Source organism: Numenius arquata, chromosome 7, assembly GCF_964106895.1.
Source record: "Numenius arquata chromosome 7, bNumArq3.hap1.1, whole genome shotgun sequence".
Classification (NCBI taxonomy): domain Eukaryota; kingdom Metazoa; phylum Chordata; class Aves; order Charadriiformes; family Scolopacidae; genus Numenius; species Numenius arquata.
Window position 1 is genome coordinate 61,642,590 of NC_133582.1, and position 20,749 is coordinate 61,663,338.

At 42.5% G+C, this 20,749-nt stretch overlaps 1 protein-coding gene across 1 annotated transcript in view; it reads left to right on the top strand.

Annotated features, from left to right (window-relative positions):
* Window positions 1-20,749, top strand: part of SLC25A13 (solute carrier family 25 member 13) — a 99,019-nt gene that overhangs the window by 18,637 nt on the left and 59,633 nt on the right. Inside the window, exons 2-4 of the mRNA XM_074150208.1 lie at window positions 4,166-4,219; window positions 8,964-9,106; window positions 14,839-14,954. Of these exons, the coding sequence (XP_074006309.1) occupies window positions 4,166-4,219; window positions 8,964-9,106; window positions 14,839-14,954 (313 nt within the window). The remainder of the gene's footprint in view (window positions 1-4,165; window positions 4,220-8,963; window positions 9,107-14,838; window positions 14,955-20,749) is intronic.

A 20,749-nucleotide genomic window follows, 5' to 3' on the forward strand; every position in this document is an offset into this window, starting at 1 on the left:
TCTTTTTGCTCTGCGTTCTGTGCCAGGTCTCCTGCCAGGTGTCTGGTCCTCTGCTTGGTGAGCTGCTCCATATCTCACTTGCAGACTTCTCCGTGATGCCAAGTAGTAGTTCCCTTTCCATCTCAGATCCCAGTCGAGTTCTTTGACTTGGATTCCATCAGACAGAAGGAAGGAGCAGCAGTGATTTTGCTGGGGTGAATGTTGAGCTAATGGAAAATGGTTATTGGGACAACTGAAACTGGAGACAGTGCCCTGGACAGATGTTGATGCAGAATCGCAGAATGGTCAGGATTGGAAGGAACCTCTGGAGATCATCCAGTCTAACACCCTGCCAGAGCAGGGTCACCCAGAGCAGGTTGCATAGGAGAACATCCAGGTGGGTTTTGAATATCTCCAGAGAAGAAGACTCCACCACCTCTCTGGGCAGCCTCTTCCAGGGCTCTGCCACCCTCACAGGAAAGAACACTTGTTTAACTTCTGATGCTGCGTGTGCTGGTGGGAAGTGACCAAGGGGAGTTGTTAGGTTAGAAAAATGAAAGTGGTTGGTTCTGGTAGACTTGTATAAAGAAGGATGTTTCCCATCTAAGTGAGCAAGTCACTTGTATTAAAATTGAAACCAGAGCGTTGCTTTAGCATATTGCTTACACAGTATTGATAGATTTCCGGTCCGAATTCAAACTTGGCCAGTAACTCTGCTTTAACTGGTTTCCCATATTCCAGTCACTCATTTAAACAAGAATGTAAGGTCAAACCCTGGTTTGATCTCCTCTGGAGTGGCACATTTTGAGTGTATATGTATACTTTTAGCCAGAGGGAAACATTATGATGATCTAGTCTGACCATTTCCACAAACTGGGCCACAGGAGTTTGAGTCTTACAGGTGGACTCAATAACTGGTGATGAAACAGAAGAATACCTCTACAAGACATGAGGTTTCAATCTTGGATTGAGCTCTCTCAGTGGTGCCAAATACATCGCGTTCTTTGGTCATGTTTAAGAATGGAAGAACTTCTAAAAAATAATCCTAACTTCAACATGAAGCTACTAGAGTTTGTGATCACTTGTTAGGCCTTTCATCAAACATCTTGTACGTGCCTGCAGATGGTTTTCTCTAGAATTCAACAGACAGCTCACAGTGCCCGGCAGCGAGGCAGAAGGCTGGACGTTTTATGTTTGGCATTAGATTAATGCTATATCGGCATTAATCCTGATTTTCTTATGGCCCTTTTTCTCTCTTGCCCACCCACGTTGTTCTTTCCAGGGGGGAGCACACCCATTACTTTATTAGTCCTTTTGTATCTTTTGATATCATAGACCATCTGACAACCTGTTCCTTCTGCCCTGTGTATGACAAATACATTAATAGAGTTGATGGGAAAAATAATATAAATTTCTTTGATTCCCAGTGGATTCTGTTTTCTTGCATTGTTTTTTGAGGTGTCAGTGTCTGTTACAAAGCATCTCTCTGTAAAGAGCAGTAACAAACGTTGTTTCCCTCAGATCTGCTTTATCAAATGCCTCTTCACGCAACTGGAGAGATGTCACGTCAACCAGCTCGTAGCTGAGCTCATCTCAGGCTGGTTTTTCTCTTTATGGAGAGAAGACAAAGTGAAATGGAGAGGTCTTTCCAGTAAGAAAATGCATCACCTAAGCCCAGTTATGTGAAAGTCAGTAAGTATCAGCTGGGTTGAGTGAAGGAGAAGCAGGTTGTGTCTGTGGGGGCTTTTCATCGGACACGCTACCTGTTGCCTTGTGGTCTTGTTGGCATCAGGTTTCTCAGCCCACCTTCAGCTGCTCATGGAACTGGGAACAATTTCCAGCGATAAATTGTGACCTTTCCCAGAAGGGGAATCTGCTGGTAACACCTGTCATCAGGATCAGTTCATGTGCCGGTATGTGCAGCTCCGGCTTCCGTCCCAGCTGAGGAGGGATGAAAGGCTGAATTAGATACTTCTCCTCCGAGCACTGGTACGTCCACGTCAGCATCGCTCCTCCTGGAGCTGTAACGTAACCTAATAGAGGCTCTTTTCCTTAACTGGGATCAAACAGACCATTTCAAAATGGAGATTGGTGGGTGACACGTGGATAAACCAATTAACGTGGTTTGAGCCATCTCTTTCCTCTCCTGTTTCCTGGGAAATGCCAGAACATGGAAGCAGACTGTGGGAAGTGAAGGAAGCCATGGTCCACGGCCGCTGCCTCTGCCCATGCATTGGCCTGACCATTTTCCAGTGCATGGTTGGAAAGAAACTGGCTGTAAAAAACCCCACCAAAATCCCCTCATAATCAAAGAGGGGCTGAAAAGCAGCAGCTGGGCTATGGGTGTGTTTTGTCTCCCGAGTTTCTCAAGGTTCTTAACAGCAGTGAATCCAAAGGGAAATGGGTGTAAGTTCAGCTCTCAGCAAGGACCCCTTTCGTTCGTTCTTTTCATTCTTCGATTTCTGGGATGGTATAAAATTTAAATTGTAAAGTTGATGAAGTGTGATCCTGATTTATTTTTAATGGCTAGAGGTGTTGGAAGTGTCTTTTCTTTGCCTCTGTAGTGGCAGGATCCCGCGTTGCAGCACTATAGAAATGCTGGGGGTTTTATTTTCCACAAAGTTCCCAATCGCTCTGGTTTTTACAAATGGGGTTAAATTCAATCTCTGCTTAGTACACAGTGATTACATTTAGGACAGCTTGTACTTCAGAAAATACACATTTTTAGATTCCCACCTTCACAATTAAACTTGGATTTTATTTTTTTTTTTTCGCAACTGCCTCCACAGGGATTTCTGTGCAAACACAGAACTGGGGCTCCAGCTGTGGGCTCTGTCCGTTGAGTCCCAGCATAACTTCAGGTGCAGTTTTTCCCTTTTTAAAAAAAACCAAGCTTCTAAGATTTTATAAGAAATCCTATTCATACACTTTTCTTAAAATACTCTGGGGGTTTTGTGTTTGGTTTGGGGTTTTTTTGTCTTTTTTTTTAGTAGTTTTTAAATGACCCGTTTAGGGTGAGGAAATACTAAAGATTCTTCATTAAATGTAGGTATCTAGTGTGCTGCTAGAAGTGCGTTGCACTCACATTCATCTTTGCAGTCTACCCTTGCTCTGGAGAGTCAAGAAAGTAGGTAGTGGTGTTTTATTGATAACGTTTCTCATATTTAATCAAAATCACGGTAATGATTTTACATCTCGCCCTTTGGCTGTTTATTCCCCATTACAGAGATGTCTTCACATGTTTTTTGGAAATCCAGGTTTGCTTGCAAAGTTATTTTTTTTTTTTATTAAAAATGGATTGATGTGTTGAATTGACTTACCGGTTGATGATTATTATGTTGGCAAGCAAGATTTTATCAAAGTATTCTGAAGAAAGGAAGGGAAACTCTATAGCAGGCACAGACCGAGGGGATAGATCCACTTACTTTCAAAAGCAGCAAATGGATGGCCCGGTATGTCAACAAGAGAAATGCTGATAGGCTTACTCCATAGTGGATAGAGAATATTTTGGGGAAAAAAAATAATTCTCATTACTTTGGGTTTGTGGTGATAAACGTAACCTAGATTTTACTTGGAGCTGGCTGATTGTCCGATCTGCAGAAAAAGCTAGATACTGTGCTTTCTGAATTTACCTCATCGAAAAGGTCTATGCTGTAAGTTTAAATAGTTTAAAAAATTGGGAGTAGGAGGTAGAAGTACCAATAAACCAAATAACTATGTTGGAGTTCCGTCTTTTAGGGCGTTGCTTTCTTGGACAATTTTGTAAGTCTGAGTATTTTATTCTTGCCATCTATCGGTTGGGGGCTGCGTATGGTGCTCTGAGATCCTTAGATAAACGATGTTGGAAGTATAAAAATCTGGTAAAGATGGTATAATGCCGGGTCCCAGCAGAGACGTAGGTCAAAAAGGTTTGGTACTTGACTGTCTTTATGTCTCATTAATGTGTGCTTGTTTAAGAATTGCAGGGTTGCAGAGGGGAAGCAGTTACAACAAAAATGGTGACTATAACTTAGTGTAAGTGTGCAATGGGTACAATAAGCACGGCCAGCTAAAGCTGTACCTGACTCCTCTAAGGTGAACATTTATTTTCATCACTCCTCCTGTTGTTTAAATTCTTCCTTTTAAATGACACTTTGACATCTTTTGTATAAATTATGCATATTAATGTAATTGTATTTACTTGTAGGTGGCTTTAACCAAGAGAGCTGATCCAGCTGAGTTGAAAACAATATTTTTGAAGGTATGTATAAAGTAAATATTTTACTCTTTTTGCTTAAATTTTTCATATCTTTTGCTCCTTTATTGCAGCATACAACTCTTGATAGTTTTTCCAACCATTAATCATTCACTGTATTATTACCATGTTAGACTTAAATACCATTATCAGAATTGAACAATGCTCACCAAGAAGTCAGATACATTCCTGAGTGATTATTGTATTGACTCAGGAGAAGTATTACTATCTTAGAGGAAAAAAACCCCGCATTGTTCGGAGAATGTGGTGGGAGTTTCAATATTGTTCCTACCCATGGTAAAACGTTGGTGGAGATACCTTGCTGTTAGACCATTTGGGAAACTTTCTTCTCCCATCTTTGCTTCCTTCCCTCCTTCAGGGACACCTCAGTTTGTAGAGGTGTTGGGAAGATCACCTTGCGAAGTGTTGGCCGTATTTATTGTTTAACTAAAATTCCTTCTGTGTTGGCCTGCCCTAGACGTATGCAAGTAAAGAAATGTCTCGTCTACTTGCCTGGGGACTTGAGAGAAGTGTGCTTTAGAGTTTCGCTGGAAATTGGCTTTCTTTGACCCATTTCCTAAATTTAAATAACTATTTATATAGTTTATAGCAGCCTTCCAATACCTAAAGGGGGCCTACAGGAGAAACAGGGAAGGACTCCTCCAGACTGAGAGAGTTGGGGGGTTCAGCCTGGAGAAGAGAAGGCTCCAGGGAGACCGTAGAGCCCCTTCCAGTCCCTAAAGGGGCTCCAGGAGAGATGGGGAGGGACTCTGGATCAGGGAGGGGAGCCGTAGGACAAGGGGTAACAGTTTGACACTGGAAGAAGGGAGATTGAGATGAGATCTGGGGAAGAACTTCTTTGGTGTGAGGGTGGTGAGAGCCTGGCCCAGGTTGCCCAGAGAAGCTGTGGCTGCCCCATCCCTGGAGGGGTTCAAGGCCAGGCTGGAGGGGGCTTGGAGCAACCTGCTGTGGTGGGAGGTGTCCCTGCCCAGGGCAGGGGGTTTGGAACTGCATGATCGTTAAGGTCCCTTCCAACCCAAACTATTCTATGATTCCTAAGCTTCCTAAGATTTATTAGTTCAGTCTCTGCATTGGTTTGGTACTCTGGTATGAAAAAAGAGCACAGAAATTGGTGGGTCTGGAGAATATAGGTGAGGTAGGTGCCATGGTGCTACTGGGAGTTGTTTTATCTGCATTACTTTTGTGAAGGTGTTGGGTGCCTGAGGGAGCTCATGTGTTTCCAAGTTCCTTCCTCCACCTTCCCTCTCTCCAGCATTGTGCCCCACTCTCCGTGCACTTCTTTGCCTGTTTTCCATTGTCCCTTGTGAGCTATTATTACCAATATGTGTAGGTGTCACTATGTATATTGCCAGTATTTATAGTTTTATCATATACTGTCAGTATTTATAGCTCTGAAATCAGATTTTCAGTTGAGAAAGCCAGGATTTAACTTATTAAGTCCTGGAACTTTTGTCTGTCAGGAGAGCAAAAAAGACTCTTGAAAAAGACTTGGATATTGTGATTTCATAGGTAAATGCTTGAGGAAGAGGAGCAAGGCAGCAGGACAGGCAGAGGGGGAATAGACCACTGACCCAAGAGGGTGGTAGTGTTGGAGAAGGGAATAAAGACAGCAGAGAGAAGCACACTAAATACCACCTCCAGCTCCTTCTTCTTCCTTCTGCCTCCCCTTCCACTGAAAAGAAGGGGTCTCAGTAAAGCAGAGTAATGAAATAGGAGCTAAACGTTTTATTCAGTGTAACGCAGAGATTGTCATGCCCCTTACTACCGAGAAGGGAAAAGGATGAGTGAGTGTGGTCCCTTGTTTTGTGCTCTACAGGTACGCTATGGCCACAGCGTTAGTTAAGCTGCTTCAGGTGATTGTAAGTAGTGAGGCCAGTACAGTTGCTTTTGCATAATGTGGGTTCTTCACTTATAAAATAACTTGACAGGCATTCTTTCTACATCGGTTGAGAATTAACAAATATGATTGCCAGGTAGGAATAGTACCCTCTGTGTAGAAATAAATACGAAGCTACCAGTTTAAATATAGCTGATTACAGTCAACTTTTAGCATATTTAATACATCAAACCCCCAATAAAATGTTTGCAAATCTTATTTAAAATGGGGTTGAACTGGTTAATACTTAACTATCTAAAATGTATGTAAATAAGTTACCAAAAAGCCATTAAGTACTATTGTATAATATCAAATTCTCTGTGGGTATAATTGCCAAAGTGGGGAAAAATACAATTGTAAAGAACCATTTTTTTAAACGTCTCTCCTCCCAAACCAATAGAATTGATGTTTTTCTCTTTTTGTTATGATAATTTCCAAGAGTAACTCTACTTTTTCTAAGTCTTCTACCGTAACCCCTAAGAGATTAGATTTTAGTCAAAGTGATCAAGCTGACATTTTTCCAAGGTCATTTTCTATATGTAGTATAGAGGACGTGATTGGATTTCAGATCCACTCGAGTAAATCACAATGACAAGAAACAGGGGGACACCGAAACCTTGTGCTGCTTTCTCTTATTGAGTGCCCTAGCAGGGGGTTAGCCCACATGAAAAAAAAAAATGAAATAGAGAAGCACAGGCTGTCTGATTTATTTGATTTGTTTCTCGATAGCAGCTGTGTTAAAAGTTTCTGAGGTTGGGATTCTGAAAGATTCTGTCTCCCTGCAAATGATGACATTGAAATCAATTGATCTGCTAGTTCTTATAAAAGTAGACAATTCAGAATTCCGGGCGGTGTATCCACGAGAAGGCTCACCTTACGAACAGCATCTGCTGAAACAAGAATCCTTAAATGCTACCCGATATATAGATGCCAAAGCAAGTTAGGTTTTGTTTGGGCTTGCTTCTGTGAAGCCGCATTTCTCAGAGGTATTGCTGTACCTGAAGACTGTATTTATACAGCACTAGAAGGAAATAATCTACTTTACTGTTAGACTTTGGCATCCCTCTGAGAGTTCTGTGCCTGCAGCAGGTATAACGGAGCTCTGCAGCCACCGACGTGGCTCCGGGAAATAAATATTGGGAGTTTCCTTCCCAGAACGATGTAAAACAAAACATATCTCTTTGAAGTACGCCACAAAATAGCAATAGGCATCTAATTTATTTATTACTTGAGTGTGGATAATGCTCTGTGGGGAGCTGCAGCGATGGTTTATCATCCTACCTTGCCTTCGGAAAAAATAAGAAATTAATAGTTGCTTTCCTGTTCTCAGCACACATTTGTTATCCCAAGACAGACCTGTTTCCCTTAAAGCTAACACATGGTTCTGGAAACGATGCCTGAGATTTTCCCTCCTAATTATTGTCCTTCTTCTTTCCTTAAAAAATGTTTTTAGGGTTGGTTTCAAGTTTACCCTTTTACAGAAAACGTGGGCTTTAAACTTTGAGGGATTACTGAGGAATCAGGGGAAGGGTGGTAACAAAGGCAATTTGATTTTTTTTTTGCATTATCTTCAAAATATTTTAATATTCCTTTTCCTTGGTGTGTAATATGTTACTGGAGGCTTCCCTTGGGAGCAAATACGCTTGTGGATAGCTGTTTTCTGGAGCAATATGACAGTAACTCTGGGATAAGGCAGGAGTAATGGTGCTGGTGGTGTTTGGTGTTGGACCTCTTTGCTTCTTCCTGCAGTGGGTTGAACTATCAAGGATCTTGTTTTCTGTTACATTTTTCTGCAAATGCTATTCTCTGGCCTCCTTTCAGCAGTTCAACCAAGGAGGAGTATCCGTAGGTCCTCCTTTATGTAGGGACCAGCCCTGGCTGAAGGGGATGGGGTGGAGCTCCTCCAAACCAGCACTCACAGGTGGACACTCCTGTGGGACCATTTACTCCTCTAGAACTGCAGTGTCATTGTCTGGGTTAAACCTGCTCGCTCATCCCACAGCAGAACAGCTACCCAAAGAGTCATTTCAGATAAAAATTATACGTTGGAGTGTCCCATTGCTGTTGGGGTTTCAGTGGGCATGAGATGCCATTTTGCAAATGCACGTGTTCTTCTTAGAATCATAGAACCATAGAATGGTTTGGGTTGGAAGGGACCTTAAAGCCCATCCAGTCCCACCCCCTGCCCTGGGCAGGGACACCTCCCACCAGACCAGGGTGCTCCAAGCCCCCTCCAACCTGGCCTTGAACCCCTCCAGGGATGGGGCAGCCACAGCTTCTCTGGGCAACCTGGGCCAGGGTCTCACCACCCTCACAGCAAAGAATTTCTTCCCCAGATCTCATCTCAATCTCCCCTCTTTCAGTGTCAAACCCTTCCCCCTCATCCTATGGCTCCCCTCCCTGATCCAGAGTCCCTCCCCATCTCTCCTGGAGCCCCTTTAGGGACTGGAAGGGGCTCTAAGGTCTCCCTGGAGCCTTCTCTTCTCCAGGCTGAACAACCCCAGCTCTCTCAGCCTGTCCTCACAGCAGAGGGGCTCCAGCCTTCCCAGCATCAAATTCTTGTTCTGCTTCAAAAAACCATTCAGTACTGGAGCATTTCTAGACTCCCATGAGGAAATTGTTGACATGATAAATGAAAAAAAATGATATTTCTGGCAGGGAAGCTGAGCCTTCATCTGCTAGAGCACTCCCCACTCACCCTCTCTTGTTTGGGTGGACGCTGTGGGTTCTTCACAGCAGAATTGCCATCTGCTGTAGTGTAACCCAGCTCTGGATTAGCAACCTTTGGCTGGTGGTAAGAAATGCCTGGAGACGAGTGTATTTGAGGCACTAAATGTTGTGTTCATTTAACAGTATGCCAGTGTGGAGAAGAATGGCGAGTTCTTCATGTCCCCCAATGACTTTGTCACGCGGTACCTGAAGATAATTGGCGATGGTTTGCCCAATGCGAACACTGTGCAGCTCCTGGCAGGAGTGGTGGACCAGACAAAGGATGGGTAAGTGGGGTTTTTTGTGTTTTCTTTTTTTATCTTTTAAGTGGAAAGAGCAGAAACAATGTTTAGGGCTGCAGGTACCATTTAACTGAGCAAACCATCTTCTGTCTGCTATGTATTTTTAATCCATTGACCCTTTCATGTTTGTTGGCCGGCTCCTCGACTCCTGCTTTTTCTTTCCTTCCCTGAGTCTTTCTGTCTTTGTTTACTTTTTATCTGTCACAAACACATTCAAATAGCAATCCCAAATAAGTTTAGATGGTGTAGGAAGAGATCATAGAAAAAAGTGCCCCCGCTAGTGCTAAAGGTTTTTGCCACTGTTATTTTTCCCTTACGAGGGAGGAGGAGGAAGGAAGGTCTTTAGGGAGCTGCTTTGGGAAGACAGGGGTGAGGTTGGGTGCACATGGTTTGCATTTGAAAGGCTGACTTTGCCAATAGGCAAGATTAGCCACCCCTCCGTCTGCCTCCCCCCTTCTTGAATGAAACCCTAGCTTCTGCTTTTGGTACTTGCCCAGGCAAGCTGCCTCTTCGCCCATACGAATGCATTTTTTTTGAACCCTGCCTTTAAAGTATCTTTAGAGAAACTTTCAGAATAATTAGCTACGGACTTAAAGTCTGGAGTTGTGGCATTTTTAGAAACCAGCAAACTTCAGGCGTGACTCATATCAGTGGTTGCAGAGAGTAAAATGTGAGATAAATAAAGCATGAGTAGAGAATGCAGGCTTCCTAGGGAGCTGGGGACTTCTGCTGTCCTTCCTGTGCTCTCTTTCCTGCTCAGCCAGCCCCGTGTGTCTGGGCTCCTTAAGCCTTGCAAGATGAGTTAATGTGATGATTGTTACCCCTGGTAAAAGAGTTGTGTAAAAGGCTGTATTGGTGACACTGGCCTGATGGCAGCAAGAAAGCAGTGGTTTCAGATAGTGTTTGACTGAAAACGTTAAAACGTTTCTCAGATTCCTTCCCTTTGGTTTGATGCCTGCAAAAAATGGCATTTTCCAAATTGCACAGCTTCAAATGTATTTTGTAATAAGGAGATTGAGAGTATAATCCATACCTCGTGATTTGGATCTGCCCCACAAGCAGAAGCTGGCGTCGGGAAGAGCAGAATGGAACCCGGTGAACTTGTTGACGAGTTGGGATTTCATAACTTGGCGTGATCCTGTAGGAGTTTTGCAGTGTAGTATTTGAGGCTTCTAATTGCTGCTTTCTGCCGCGGGTGAGGATCGTTCCTGCAGTCCGGACTCTGCAGTGACAGGGGACTGCGTGTTCCTAACATGTCTTTGGAGAGTCTCCTCTGGTGTTTGGGCTGTCGTCCTGTTTAGCCACTGTGCTCATATGTGAAAGAAGGAGGAAGTTGAGGAAGCGATTGCCATCCATCTCTCTCGAACCTGGATTTGTAGTGGTTTTTGCCACATGGCCAGGCATTTGTCCCTTGTTCTAGCGATGTGTAAAGGAATTCGCAGGGTGATTGTCTGAAGTGAGGGTCGGTCACTTTTTGGTTCCCGGAATGAAATTTCCGAGGGAAAGCAATAGGACCTACTATTTCTTCTACGGAATTCTTTCCAATTTGGCAGTCCAGAACTCCTAGTTTTAAAGTGAAGTGCAAAACTGCTTTTGTGAGTGTTCATTTTTAATAGGTCGGTCAGTGCTTAGAGACTGGCGTGTTTAAGCTCATGAAAGTCTCTTCAGTAGTTTGGCTTTATTTCTAGCATAAAATAGAAGGCAGCTTGCAAGAGCAATGACAAGTTAATTTTTTTTCTAGTGTTAGTAGCTTAAAGTAGTGCATTTCTGCAAATACCCCTAGAAATATTTCTAGAAGCATTTATCCATCTCTTGGATCCATGTTTTGCTCTAAAGAAGCATCTGTTCTTCATGACTGGTGTGACCACTCTTCACTAAGAGTCTGAGTCCAGAACCACCAGGGTTGTTCCTAGTGCTTTTTAAAATGCTTTTTAATTCCTTCTGATTTTGAGGAGAAAGTTAGGTGTAGGTACCAAGCGTAATCCATGAGAAGTACTAAAATGGGTAAGTCACTCGGGTGAAAGGCAGATGGCAAAACAGCTTCTAGCTCATGAGCAGAGCAAATAAACGGGCAAAGAGTTGCTTTCCCCAGGGCTGAAGAAGGTCCTGAGTGTGAAGTGTAAGGAACAGGAGATCTTACATGCAGCCTTACTGGGGTCGCTGTGGACAAAATTTCTTGTGTAGCTCTAGCATGATTCCTGCATTGCCAGAGGGTAAGGATTTGAGGGTGTCTGCAGGAGCTGCTGGTGGTGTGACAAAGGTACGAGACCTTTTAAGGCAGACTCTCTCATTTAATGAATCTCTGTTGCCATGGGAGCAAGTTTTGCCTCCATCTTCAGTCATGGCATGGGGTTATTTGGAGGTGGGCTAGATTTTGATGAGATCTGGGGAAGAACTTCTTTGGTGTGAGGGTGGTGAGAGCCTGGCCCAGGTTGCCCAGAGAAGCTGTGGCTGCCCCATCCCTGGAGGGGTTCAAGGCCAGGCTGGATGGGGCTTGGAGCAACCTGGTCTGGTGGGGGGTGTCCCTGCCCAGGGCAGGGGGTTGGAACTGGGTGGTCTTTAAGGTCCCTTCCCACCCAAACCATTCTGTGATTCTTACGGAGGCATCTTTTTAAGGTCTACTTTAAGAAAAGGAGGTGTTTTTCTTGCCAATGGCCAGAGAAGCCTTGCAAAGTAGTCGATTGGTAATAACACAGATTTTTCAGAAGTATTATATCATGTGGCTGTAGCTTCTATGAAATGGGCTTAAGAGCCTTGGCTGGTTCCTGGCCTTAAGCTTCTTGTTCCTAATTTTAGTTCCAAAAAATGCTTCACTTGGCTTCAGGTGGATCAGAAACTCCCGGAAAATACAGTGGCTTTCTCAAGGCCTGTCAGCAACAGGCTGGGCATTTTCCATCCTGCCTACTGTAACATATTGTTTTTCAGTCTTTTGTTGTACTTTTAAACATCTGTCTAACAAAATAAGTATTTACTGCGGATCTCTGTTTGGACTGTAGTAACTAACACTTTACTGAGAAATACTGTACGCTTTATTTTTAGAAAGGACAAACTATTCAAAAATAACACTTGGAGATGCCAGCATTTCCATTATTATTGGATATAAATTTATCCTCTAATGCACCAATTTACCCTATACTTAGTTTACCCAGGTTGCAGCATAAAATAATAGATGTAGCTTCAATTTGTGTCCCATTATGTTATCATGCTTAAATTGCTGATACAGTAAAAACATATGCATTGATTTCTGAAGAAACCTCCTCATCATTGCATTTGTATGTATTATTACAGTGGGTGATGGCTTTTTTTCCCTTTGCGTGGCGACACGCGGACTTGCTCTGGTGGGAAGGCATCGTGTCTCCCTGGTGCCCAGGTACCACGGATGTGAGCACCAGAAGCAGCAGCCTGGGAGAAAGGAGAGAGTAGAAAACAGTGGGGTTGCTCCACCGTACCCAGTTGTTGTGTTGGGACTGTAGCTCTGCTGTGTATTTGTTTTTAAAATACCAAAAATTCAGCCTTCCTGAATAAATAGTGCAATATTGGCACCGATGATGAGGATGTAAGGTGAAGGAAGACTGTGACCAGTCGGTAGGATATCTTAAAGTAAAATATTGTAAACATTTCAGCTTCCTCTCTTTGTTAAAGAGGAAATCACTGTTAAAATCACTGGGCTTTTCTCTGCTTTTGTAACATAAATGAGCACTTGTTTAGGTAGATAAATTAACTCTTAAGTAGTATATTGAAGTCCATGTTAATATGTGCTGTTTAATGACACCTAATGATATTCAGCCAAGGGTTATGCTAAACCCAAAAGGGTGATGCTAAACCGGAGAGAAAATGTGTTACCCAGGCAACTACCCTTGTGCAGCACAGAGAAGTGAGCATACGGCTATGTAGTACACATTATTTCAGCATCTTTAAGCATTAAGAATCACACGTGTAATTGACTGTGAAAAATTACTGCTCAGTTACTGTATTGTACGGTCATAATAGAAGTAAATGAATACGTCATTGTTGTTAGAATAGATCTGTTGGGAATCACTAGCAGGCTAGTCTACTTAGGGAGCAAAAATACAATAAGAAGAAAATAGCTGGTTTAATTAACATGTAAAAATTGGGTTAATTTGAATTCAGCTGGCACAGCAGATATTAATGTCTCTTCTTTAACATTCTGGCTAGAACCACACAATTTGTACACTTTTAATCTTCCTAGTAATACGAATAATTGTTTTTTAAAATGGATATGGGGTTATTTTAAGAACCTCTCTCTGACTTATTAAGGGGGTTTATTACTTGCCAGCACTGACAAAGAATGCTTCTGCCAGTATAAAATCTTGTAGCAGTGCTAATACGTGGAGTTTTAATCAAATCCAGGTCTGAGAACATAGAATATAAGAAGATAGAATATGTTCTTAGCGTGGTGCTGGGATTCTGCAGGTATTTCTTTTATGTGCTTTCCCCCCCGTGTTGGGATCTGGTGGTAAGGACATATTCTGGTGGCTGTTTCACAGAAAAAACAGCTTTATCAAAATGGTGTTGGTAGAGATTTCACATGTTTATTTCTAAACAATCCCATTGTGGAGTCTTGTCGCCTCCTGTCTATTTTATTCTTTCTATGTGGGGGCTTTGCAATCCTTGGGACAGGAGAATTCAGGGCTTTGTACCTGTTTGCTGTTGTGGAAGTTGTCAGGTGTGTAACCAACAATAATGGAAAATAATGAGCTTTTACAGCCTGTAAGTCACAGAGTAACAATGAATCTGCATAAATGCAGAACTAGGCAGGTTGTGATATATTGGTTTAAAACTGAAGGAAATGTTGCATTTTTAAAAATTTCTTTTGGCTTAGGAGAGGTGGAAGTTTTCTTACCTTTAAAGGCTGAGATTTTGCATGTTGTGTCTCCAACAGTGGGGAGCACCCAGAGCTCCCCAGGAGCTTAAAATGAACAACTTTATGCCCAGCCCCTGTGCTAAGGTGTGTGTACGTAGCAAGTCATTGGCGTCCTTGCCAGGAAAGCTTAGGGCATGTATGAGAAACTGGACCTTACAGCATGCTTCCATGGTCACTGCCATTATCAATTGTGAGTTTAATATTAAGAATACCTGAGGAGGTTTCTTTTTATTTATTTCTCACACTACATAACCTATGGGGGCAAGTTCCCAGAGCTAATTATTTGTTAGACTTTCTGACTCTACATATGCTTTCTTTTATTTAGTGCCTATATATTGAGGGAGGTAAAGTAGAACAGCTTTTTGACCTTCTCCCTGCCATGCTCTTTCTAAAATGTCCTCTTTTGTTCATCTCACGTTTTCACGTTCTTCACAGAAATCGGCATCTGTTCCCCTGTGGCTGTTCTGCTGCTGCTGTGCAGCGAGCGCGCTTTTCTGTGACTTGAAATTAATTCCCTTGAGACAGGGTGACTGGAAATTGCTGTATAGTCATGGGTCGTCATAACTTGATGGAAAGAATGTCTTTTCCAACCTATTCAAACACTTTGTTCTTCACTGCTGTCGCGCTCCTTGTTCAACAAAGTCATTTCCATCCAGGCTTCCTGACAGGGTTGTGATAGTGCATTTTAGGATAAATTTTAATCCCTGTTGATAACATCTTGTACACGTTTCGTTTGTGATCTTATTTCTTTCGTATAATCTATGTCATATTGTGTTTCAGTTTTCTGCAAGCGTGTGGGTTCATAGCTCTTGCCTTTTCCTTCATCCCTCAGGTTGATATCCTTCCAAGAGTTTGTGGCGTTTGAATCGGTCCTGTGTGCTCCAGACGCGTTGTTCATAGTCGCCTTTCAGCTGTTTGACAAGACTGGCAAAGGAGAAGTTACTTTTGGTAAGACTGTTCTTAAATATACACTCTTAATTTAAAAATCCCTACTCTGTTTCACCTCCTGTTACTGTAGGGGACACAGTGATGGGTGGAGGAACCACATGAGTGCCAAGCAACTTCCTGGCCAAGTTTTTTAGTCATTTACACGAGCACAATATGAAGTCAAGGTCATGGTCATCTCCTTGATGATGGTTTTCTCTGGAGAACTGGTCGCTTGGCTTTTTCTCTTCCCCAACGTGCTCATGCAGGTCTTCAGAACAGCAGTGAAAGGTGACCCTAGGAAATGATTGTAAAACCGCAAGAAAGTTGCCAGAAGACTTGGGTGAATGTGGAGCCTGAAATTACCCTGAATTATTTTTTGTTTAAATTGGCTATATTTCAAGCTGGCTTCCTTTTAAGGCTTAAAACTTTCTTCTGTGAGATTTTACAGTAATAAATCCATTATTACCAGCCTCCCACCTGCCTCCCCCCTGAAAATTCAGGAGGTGTGGTGTTTGCACTGACAACATGGGAAATACTCAGGCCAGTTTAAAACTTGATTATGGGGCCTGTTTATTTCTAGATACCATAGAGACAGCTTTTGGTATCTGCAGGACTATCTGCCACCTGCCTGAGGGTGATGGCCATTCTATCTGGAAGGACTCAGAAATTAGCAGTTTTGAATAACTTCAGACATTGAGCTTACGCTTCAAAAAATGGGGGGGATTTTTTCTGCCTAAGTTTCTACACTGGATAAAATTGCTATTTGTAATCTGCTGCGTTTGGATGTGGTTATCCAAATGTCTCAAGTTTTATTAATTGGTTGTTAAACACTTTTAAGTGAAAGGAAAATTGGATGACGTTGACTCTTTGTCTTTCCAAAATGTACAGATCACACGTCCTTTGTTTTTTGCTTTTATTTCCCACACATGGTTTACGCTCAGTTAAAAAAGCCCTTCCCTTTCCATTTGAACTGAGAAGATCCCGGTATCGTTGCTTGAAGCATCATTGTATTCCTTCTGCCGGCTCCAAAAATCCCTATTTGAAGTTGCAGCCGGTGAAAAGCCTTGTGTCTATTTTGGTTTTTCATTATTTTGGGTTGTCTGTTGAGGTTGTGAAAGATGTGCCTTTTGTGTGCAGTATTACCTGTTGGAACAGCTTTTTTAAAAAAAATTACTACGGATGCTAAGGGATTTGAAAGAATTTCAGGAAAAAAGCTCTGCTGGTCAGAACCTTGATGAAGGAAGTATTTTGTGCCTGACAGTCTTGTGCGTGGACAGAGAGGCAGGGAGAGCCGACATACTCTGCAATGGGGAGGCCGTGCATATTTTGCAGAGGTTTTGTTCCAGCGCAGACAAACCGGGGTTCCTGGAATGCCTGTGATGTGCAGGTTCTTGTCTGCGTCAGAGCTCCCCCCCACCCCGCGCCCCAGGTTGCTTGGAGCAGCTCGTTAATAATCTCGGAAGAACCTGGTAGTCGTTTGATGTGAAGGCTGAATCAGCCCCACTTAACTTTTTAACTCTTGGCGTTCCTGTTCGTATTTTCCCTGCTGGCAAAGGCTTCCCCTGGGGTTTGACACAGTGAGTCAAGGGATTTGTTTGGCATTTGAAGTCCATTGAAGTCCTAGCGATGAGAGAAACTCCTGTGCCAGGCTGTAGTTAAGGTATTTGGAAGAGGAGATGTGCCAACGTTGGCAGAATGTCAGATGTCTTTATTTTTTATTTCCTTCCTCTCCCCCTTTGAAAGCTTAAATGGGTTTGTAACTCCTGTGCGGTGCCTTGGGGCTGCCACCCCGGCAGTGCCTGGGGTGAGGAGGATGCGAGGGCTGGCTCCGTGTTGTGCATTCTCAGCAGAAACGGGTGACCTTTAAAGAAAGCTAGTTTCTATTTTCTGTCATAATAGAAAAAAAAGCTTTTTTCCTCCCTAGTATGAAAAAAAAAAAACTAATATTTTCACGACTAAATTATTACAATACTATCCTGTAACTTTGCCGCTCAGAGCCTCAGTCATGCGTCTTTGAGGTTAATTATGAGATCTTTTTCCATTGACTTGAATGGGAGTGGGATCAAGTCCTTATCAAGGTTAGGAGACTTAAATAGGGGTTTTGTGTACTGTGGAATTACAGTGTGAAAGGAAGAGAAGAAAAGGGAAAGGATCGTTTTTCACTCTGCTGCTGTTAAGTGTAGTATCTCAAGGATCCCATTATAAATCTGTGTCTCATTTTATTGTTGTAAAGAAACAGCGTGGCTTTTCTGGGCAGCCATTGTTTCTTCTGTACAGTGAGATAAAGGTATAAATATTTTAGCTCATACCAAACGGAATGCAGGGCTTCACAGCCATGAACTTTGCATTTTCTACTAAGCAAATCATCCAAATCTTATTCTTCCCCAGGTGCACTTAGCTTGGCATCTTTGTAAAACAGATTAATAATGGGCTTTGAAGAAATGAGCTTTTCCACTGAATCCCACATCCAGGCTGTGGGCATTTAGAGAAATGTTCTGGGTAAAGAAGTACCGCTATTTAATACTTTGCACTTGCTTTTCTGGAAGAATGCTGCTCTCTAAGTTTCTGGGATGGAAATACCTTTCCGTTTTAGCCCTATGTTGACATCTCTACAATTTTAAATGTTTAATTTCTTTCAAGTTGGAAGTTAAGGGTGCCTGGTTCCGTGATGGAGCTGGTTAAAGGGGCTGATCTGGCAGCAGTGTGGGTACTTGGCCGGGGGGGGGGTGTGAGAAGAATTTCTGAGTTTATTGCTTTTCCAGGCGAGTGAAATGGCCACTAGTAAATCAGTGGCCAGTGGCCAACTGAGACTACACCTGGCCGTGACATCGTGTCCTAGATTTATCTGCTGCTGAAGTGTCAAAGCTTTGACAGTTTGCAAGGAGTTAAAGCTCTCAGCAGGAAAGTGGGAGGAAGTTTCGCTGGCTTTTAAATTCCAGGCAAAGAGCAAACCATTGCTTCTTACCGTTGAGTGTTGACAGGCACATAAAAGCTGATAATGTAAGTCCAGGGGTTTAAGAGACTTAGTAGAGTTGCTTTTTTGTCGTATGACTGTATTTTAATGCCTCATTAAAGAAGCAGAGCCCTTTGAAATTCTTTACTAGATGGTGTTTAAAAAAAGGCGAGATGGTTGGGTAAAAATGTCAGTGTTTAAAAAACTAAGTCGTCTTAACCTCCATCTCTAATTTTGGATGGATAAATGAAATGATGGGAGGTAAGAGTTCTGAGCTGTGAATAAGACAGTGGTGATAGCCAGGGGCTGGAACTTTCCTCTTCTTATCCCAGTTCTCACAGCCCTCGTGAAGGGCAAAATGAGTGTCGTCCACATTGCTTTTTGCTCACAGAGAAAGGAAAGGCACGAAAAGAGATGGAATTGCCCCAGTCTCTGCTGCCAACCAGGGCTGAACCTGGCTTTGAAGATTTTCATTCTGATTTGGTTTGAAGTAGAATTTCCCACCAGACAGAAATTCTTGCTCTCAGACTTGGTTTAGTCTTTGGGTGTTTGTTGTTTGTTTTGGTTTTTTTTTTTTAAAGTCCTCTAATTCATCCTGAAGTTGTTTCAAAATGGATGCTGTGCTGTGCTGCTGTGGGAAATGAGAGTGTGCTGTAAAACACTGTAAAGAGAGCGTGCTGTAAAGTCAGTCCTTTAATTTAAAAAAAAAAAAAAAAGAAAAAGCAAAGCAAAACACAACCCCCAAACCCAGCAAAAACGCGAAGGGAATGGGGAACCCAAACCCAAAATTGTTGCTTGTTTTGCATAACAGAATGGAGTGATGTGTTCTGCTTTTGTCTCAAAACAAAACTTTATTTACATGCAGACAGCGGCTATTGTGGGTCGCTGCTTCTGGTATTAATTATATCAGTACAGTTCTTGGATAAGCGCATTAATTAAGGGTACATCTTACTAAGCACTCCTGTTTGCTTATCCGATACTTGAGTTGCCTGAATACTTGTTTGTAAACTTTCTGAAAGCACCTGGCTCTTTCCAGAGGTTTGAATAGCTATTGTGGTGAGTTTCGGAGTTTCTCCTCTGCGATAACACTCCGATACTTTTCCAATATGCAAAGAATTATTACCGGAGTCTCACAATTGGCTCTTCTCGTGGGATCTGTAATTCTGGTTTTTCCCTTGTACAACCCCTGGCTTAGCGATGCCCAGCCTGGTACCACGTAGAGCAAGGAAAAGCTAATTCCGACCTACTAAAAGAAATTGCTGAGCCTGTAAGCTTTGATCACTGATAAATCACAATATTCAGTATTTCTCAGTGAAATTTCCATTGCTGGTTTGAATTGGTTAGAAACCGTGTAGTGCTGTGTTAACTCCCACCTACACACCGAAACGCTTGTTGGTTTATAAATGGCAGTTGCCTAGAGATGATGGTCCCAACGGCAATATTTCACATGCAAAATTTGTTATGTCTCTGATATTTTTTTGTGGTTTGTACTGGATTTTGCACAAATAATGGCCAGTTTTAATTAAAAGAGGATGTAAGGTAGACTTGTTAGTATATTTATTTTCTTCAAAACAATTTTTGAAATCTTCTTGATACTGTTTTTGGAGAATTTCGTTTCTAGACATATGTCTACTGGGCAAGTTTTTCTTGTTTTGTTTTTTCCTTTAACTAAACTGTTACGTAGCCAGGCAAGACTGAAGGCAGCTGAAGTAAAACAAAGCCTGTTTAGTCACAAAGTGAATCTCTCATTTTAAATATTAGGAGAAGCTCCATCCTTTTACACAGTTGTGTTTCATTTGCTCTAGAAAATACAATTGAGTTTTCTCAGTCATCCAGAACTGAAATTTGGTGCTTGGATTTGTTCTTTGTTGTTGGTTTTGTGTTGTTTTCTTCTTTTTTCTTTTTTTCTTTTTAAAAAAAAAATCAAAGTTTCCTACTGACAAACACCAGGCTGAAGGCTGAGCGTGTCTCTTGTTCGGTACCAAAACCCAAGGAATGATCAAACAGTTGAGGTTTAAGTTGGAAGGGACCATGGCAGCCACGTGGTTCAAAGCCCTGCAAGGTCATCAACCAGGTTGCTCCAGGGGCAACATCCAGTCAAGGTTTGATCTATTTCTGAGGATGGAGACTCTGCAGCCTCTATGAGAAGCTGTGGCTGCCCCAACCCTGGAGGGGTTCAAGGCCAGGCTGGATGGGGCTTTGAGCAACCTGGTCTGGTGGGAGGTGTCCCTGCCCAGGGCAGGGGGGTGGGACTGGATGATCTTTAAGGTCCCTTCCAACTTGAACCATTCCATGATTCTATGAGAATCATTCCATGATTCTATGAGCATGTGTGGCCATCGTTACAGTGAAGAATAATTTCCTGATGTCTCGTTGGGATTGCCCATGCTGCATCCATTGCCTCTTGTCCTTCCACTGTGCGTCTTCCTCTCCCTGTCACCCTCCCATTGGTAGCTGTAGACACCAAGGAGGTCCTCCTCTAGCGCACCCTTCTCCAGGCTGAGAAACCCCCACACCATCAGCCTCTCCACATACAGCATGTGCATTGACCCCCAGCTATCTTATATGGAGAAAATAGAAGTGGTATTTTATTTTAGCCAGGTTCTGCTATTTACCTTGGTGGAAGTGAATTTTTTTTTTTTATTATTCTTCAGGGCAAAAAGAATAAATTTTAATTTTTATGCCCTTATGGGGCCTAGTGCTTTCCAAACCTGTGGTCTTTGGGCTCTGGCAGTTTGTTGCTCACCTCTAAGGATGCCAGGAAAGGTAATAAAGAAATGTAAGGCTGTTGCCAGTAAACCAAAATTATGGATATGCACAGCTCAAGTAGAAATATTTTTAAGGGTTTGCATCTTGGAAAAAT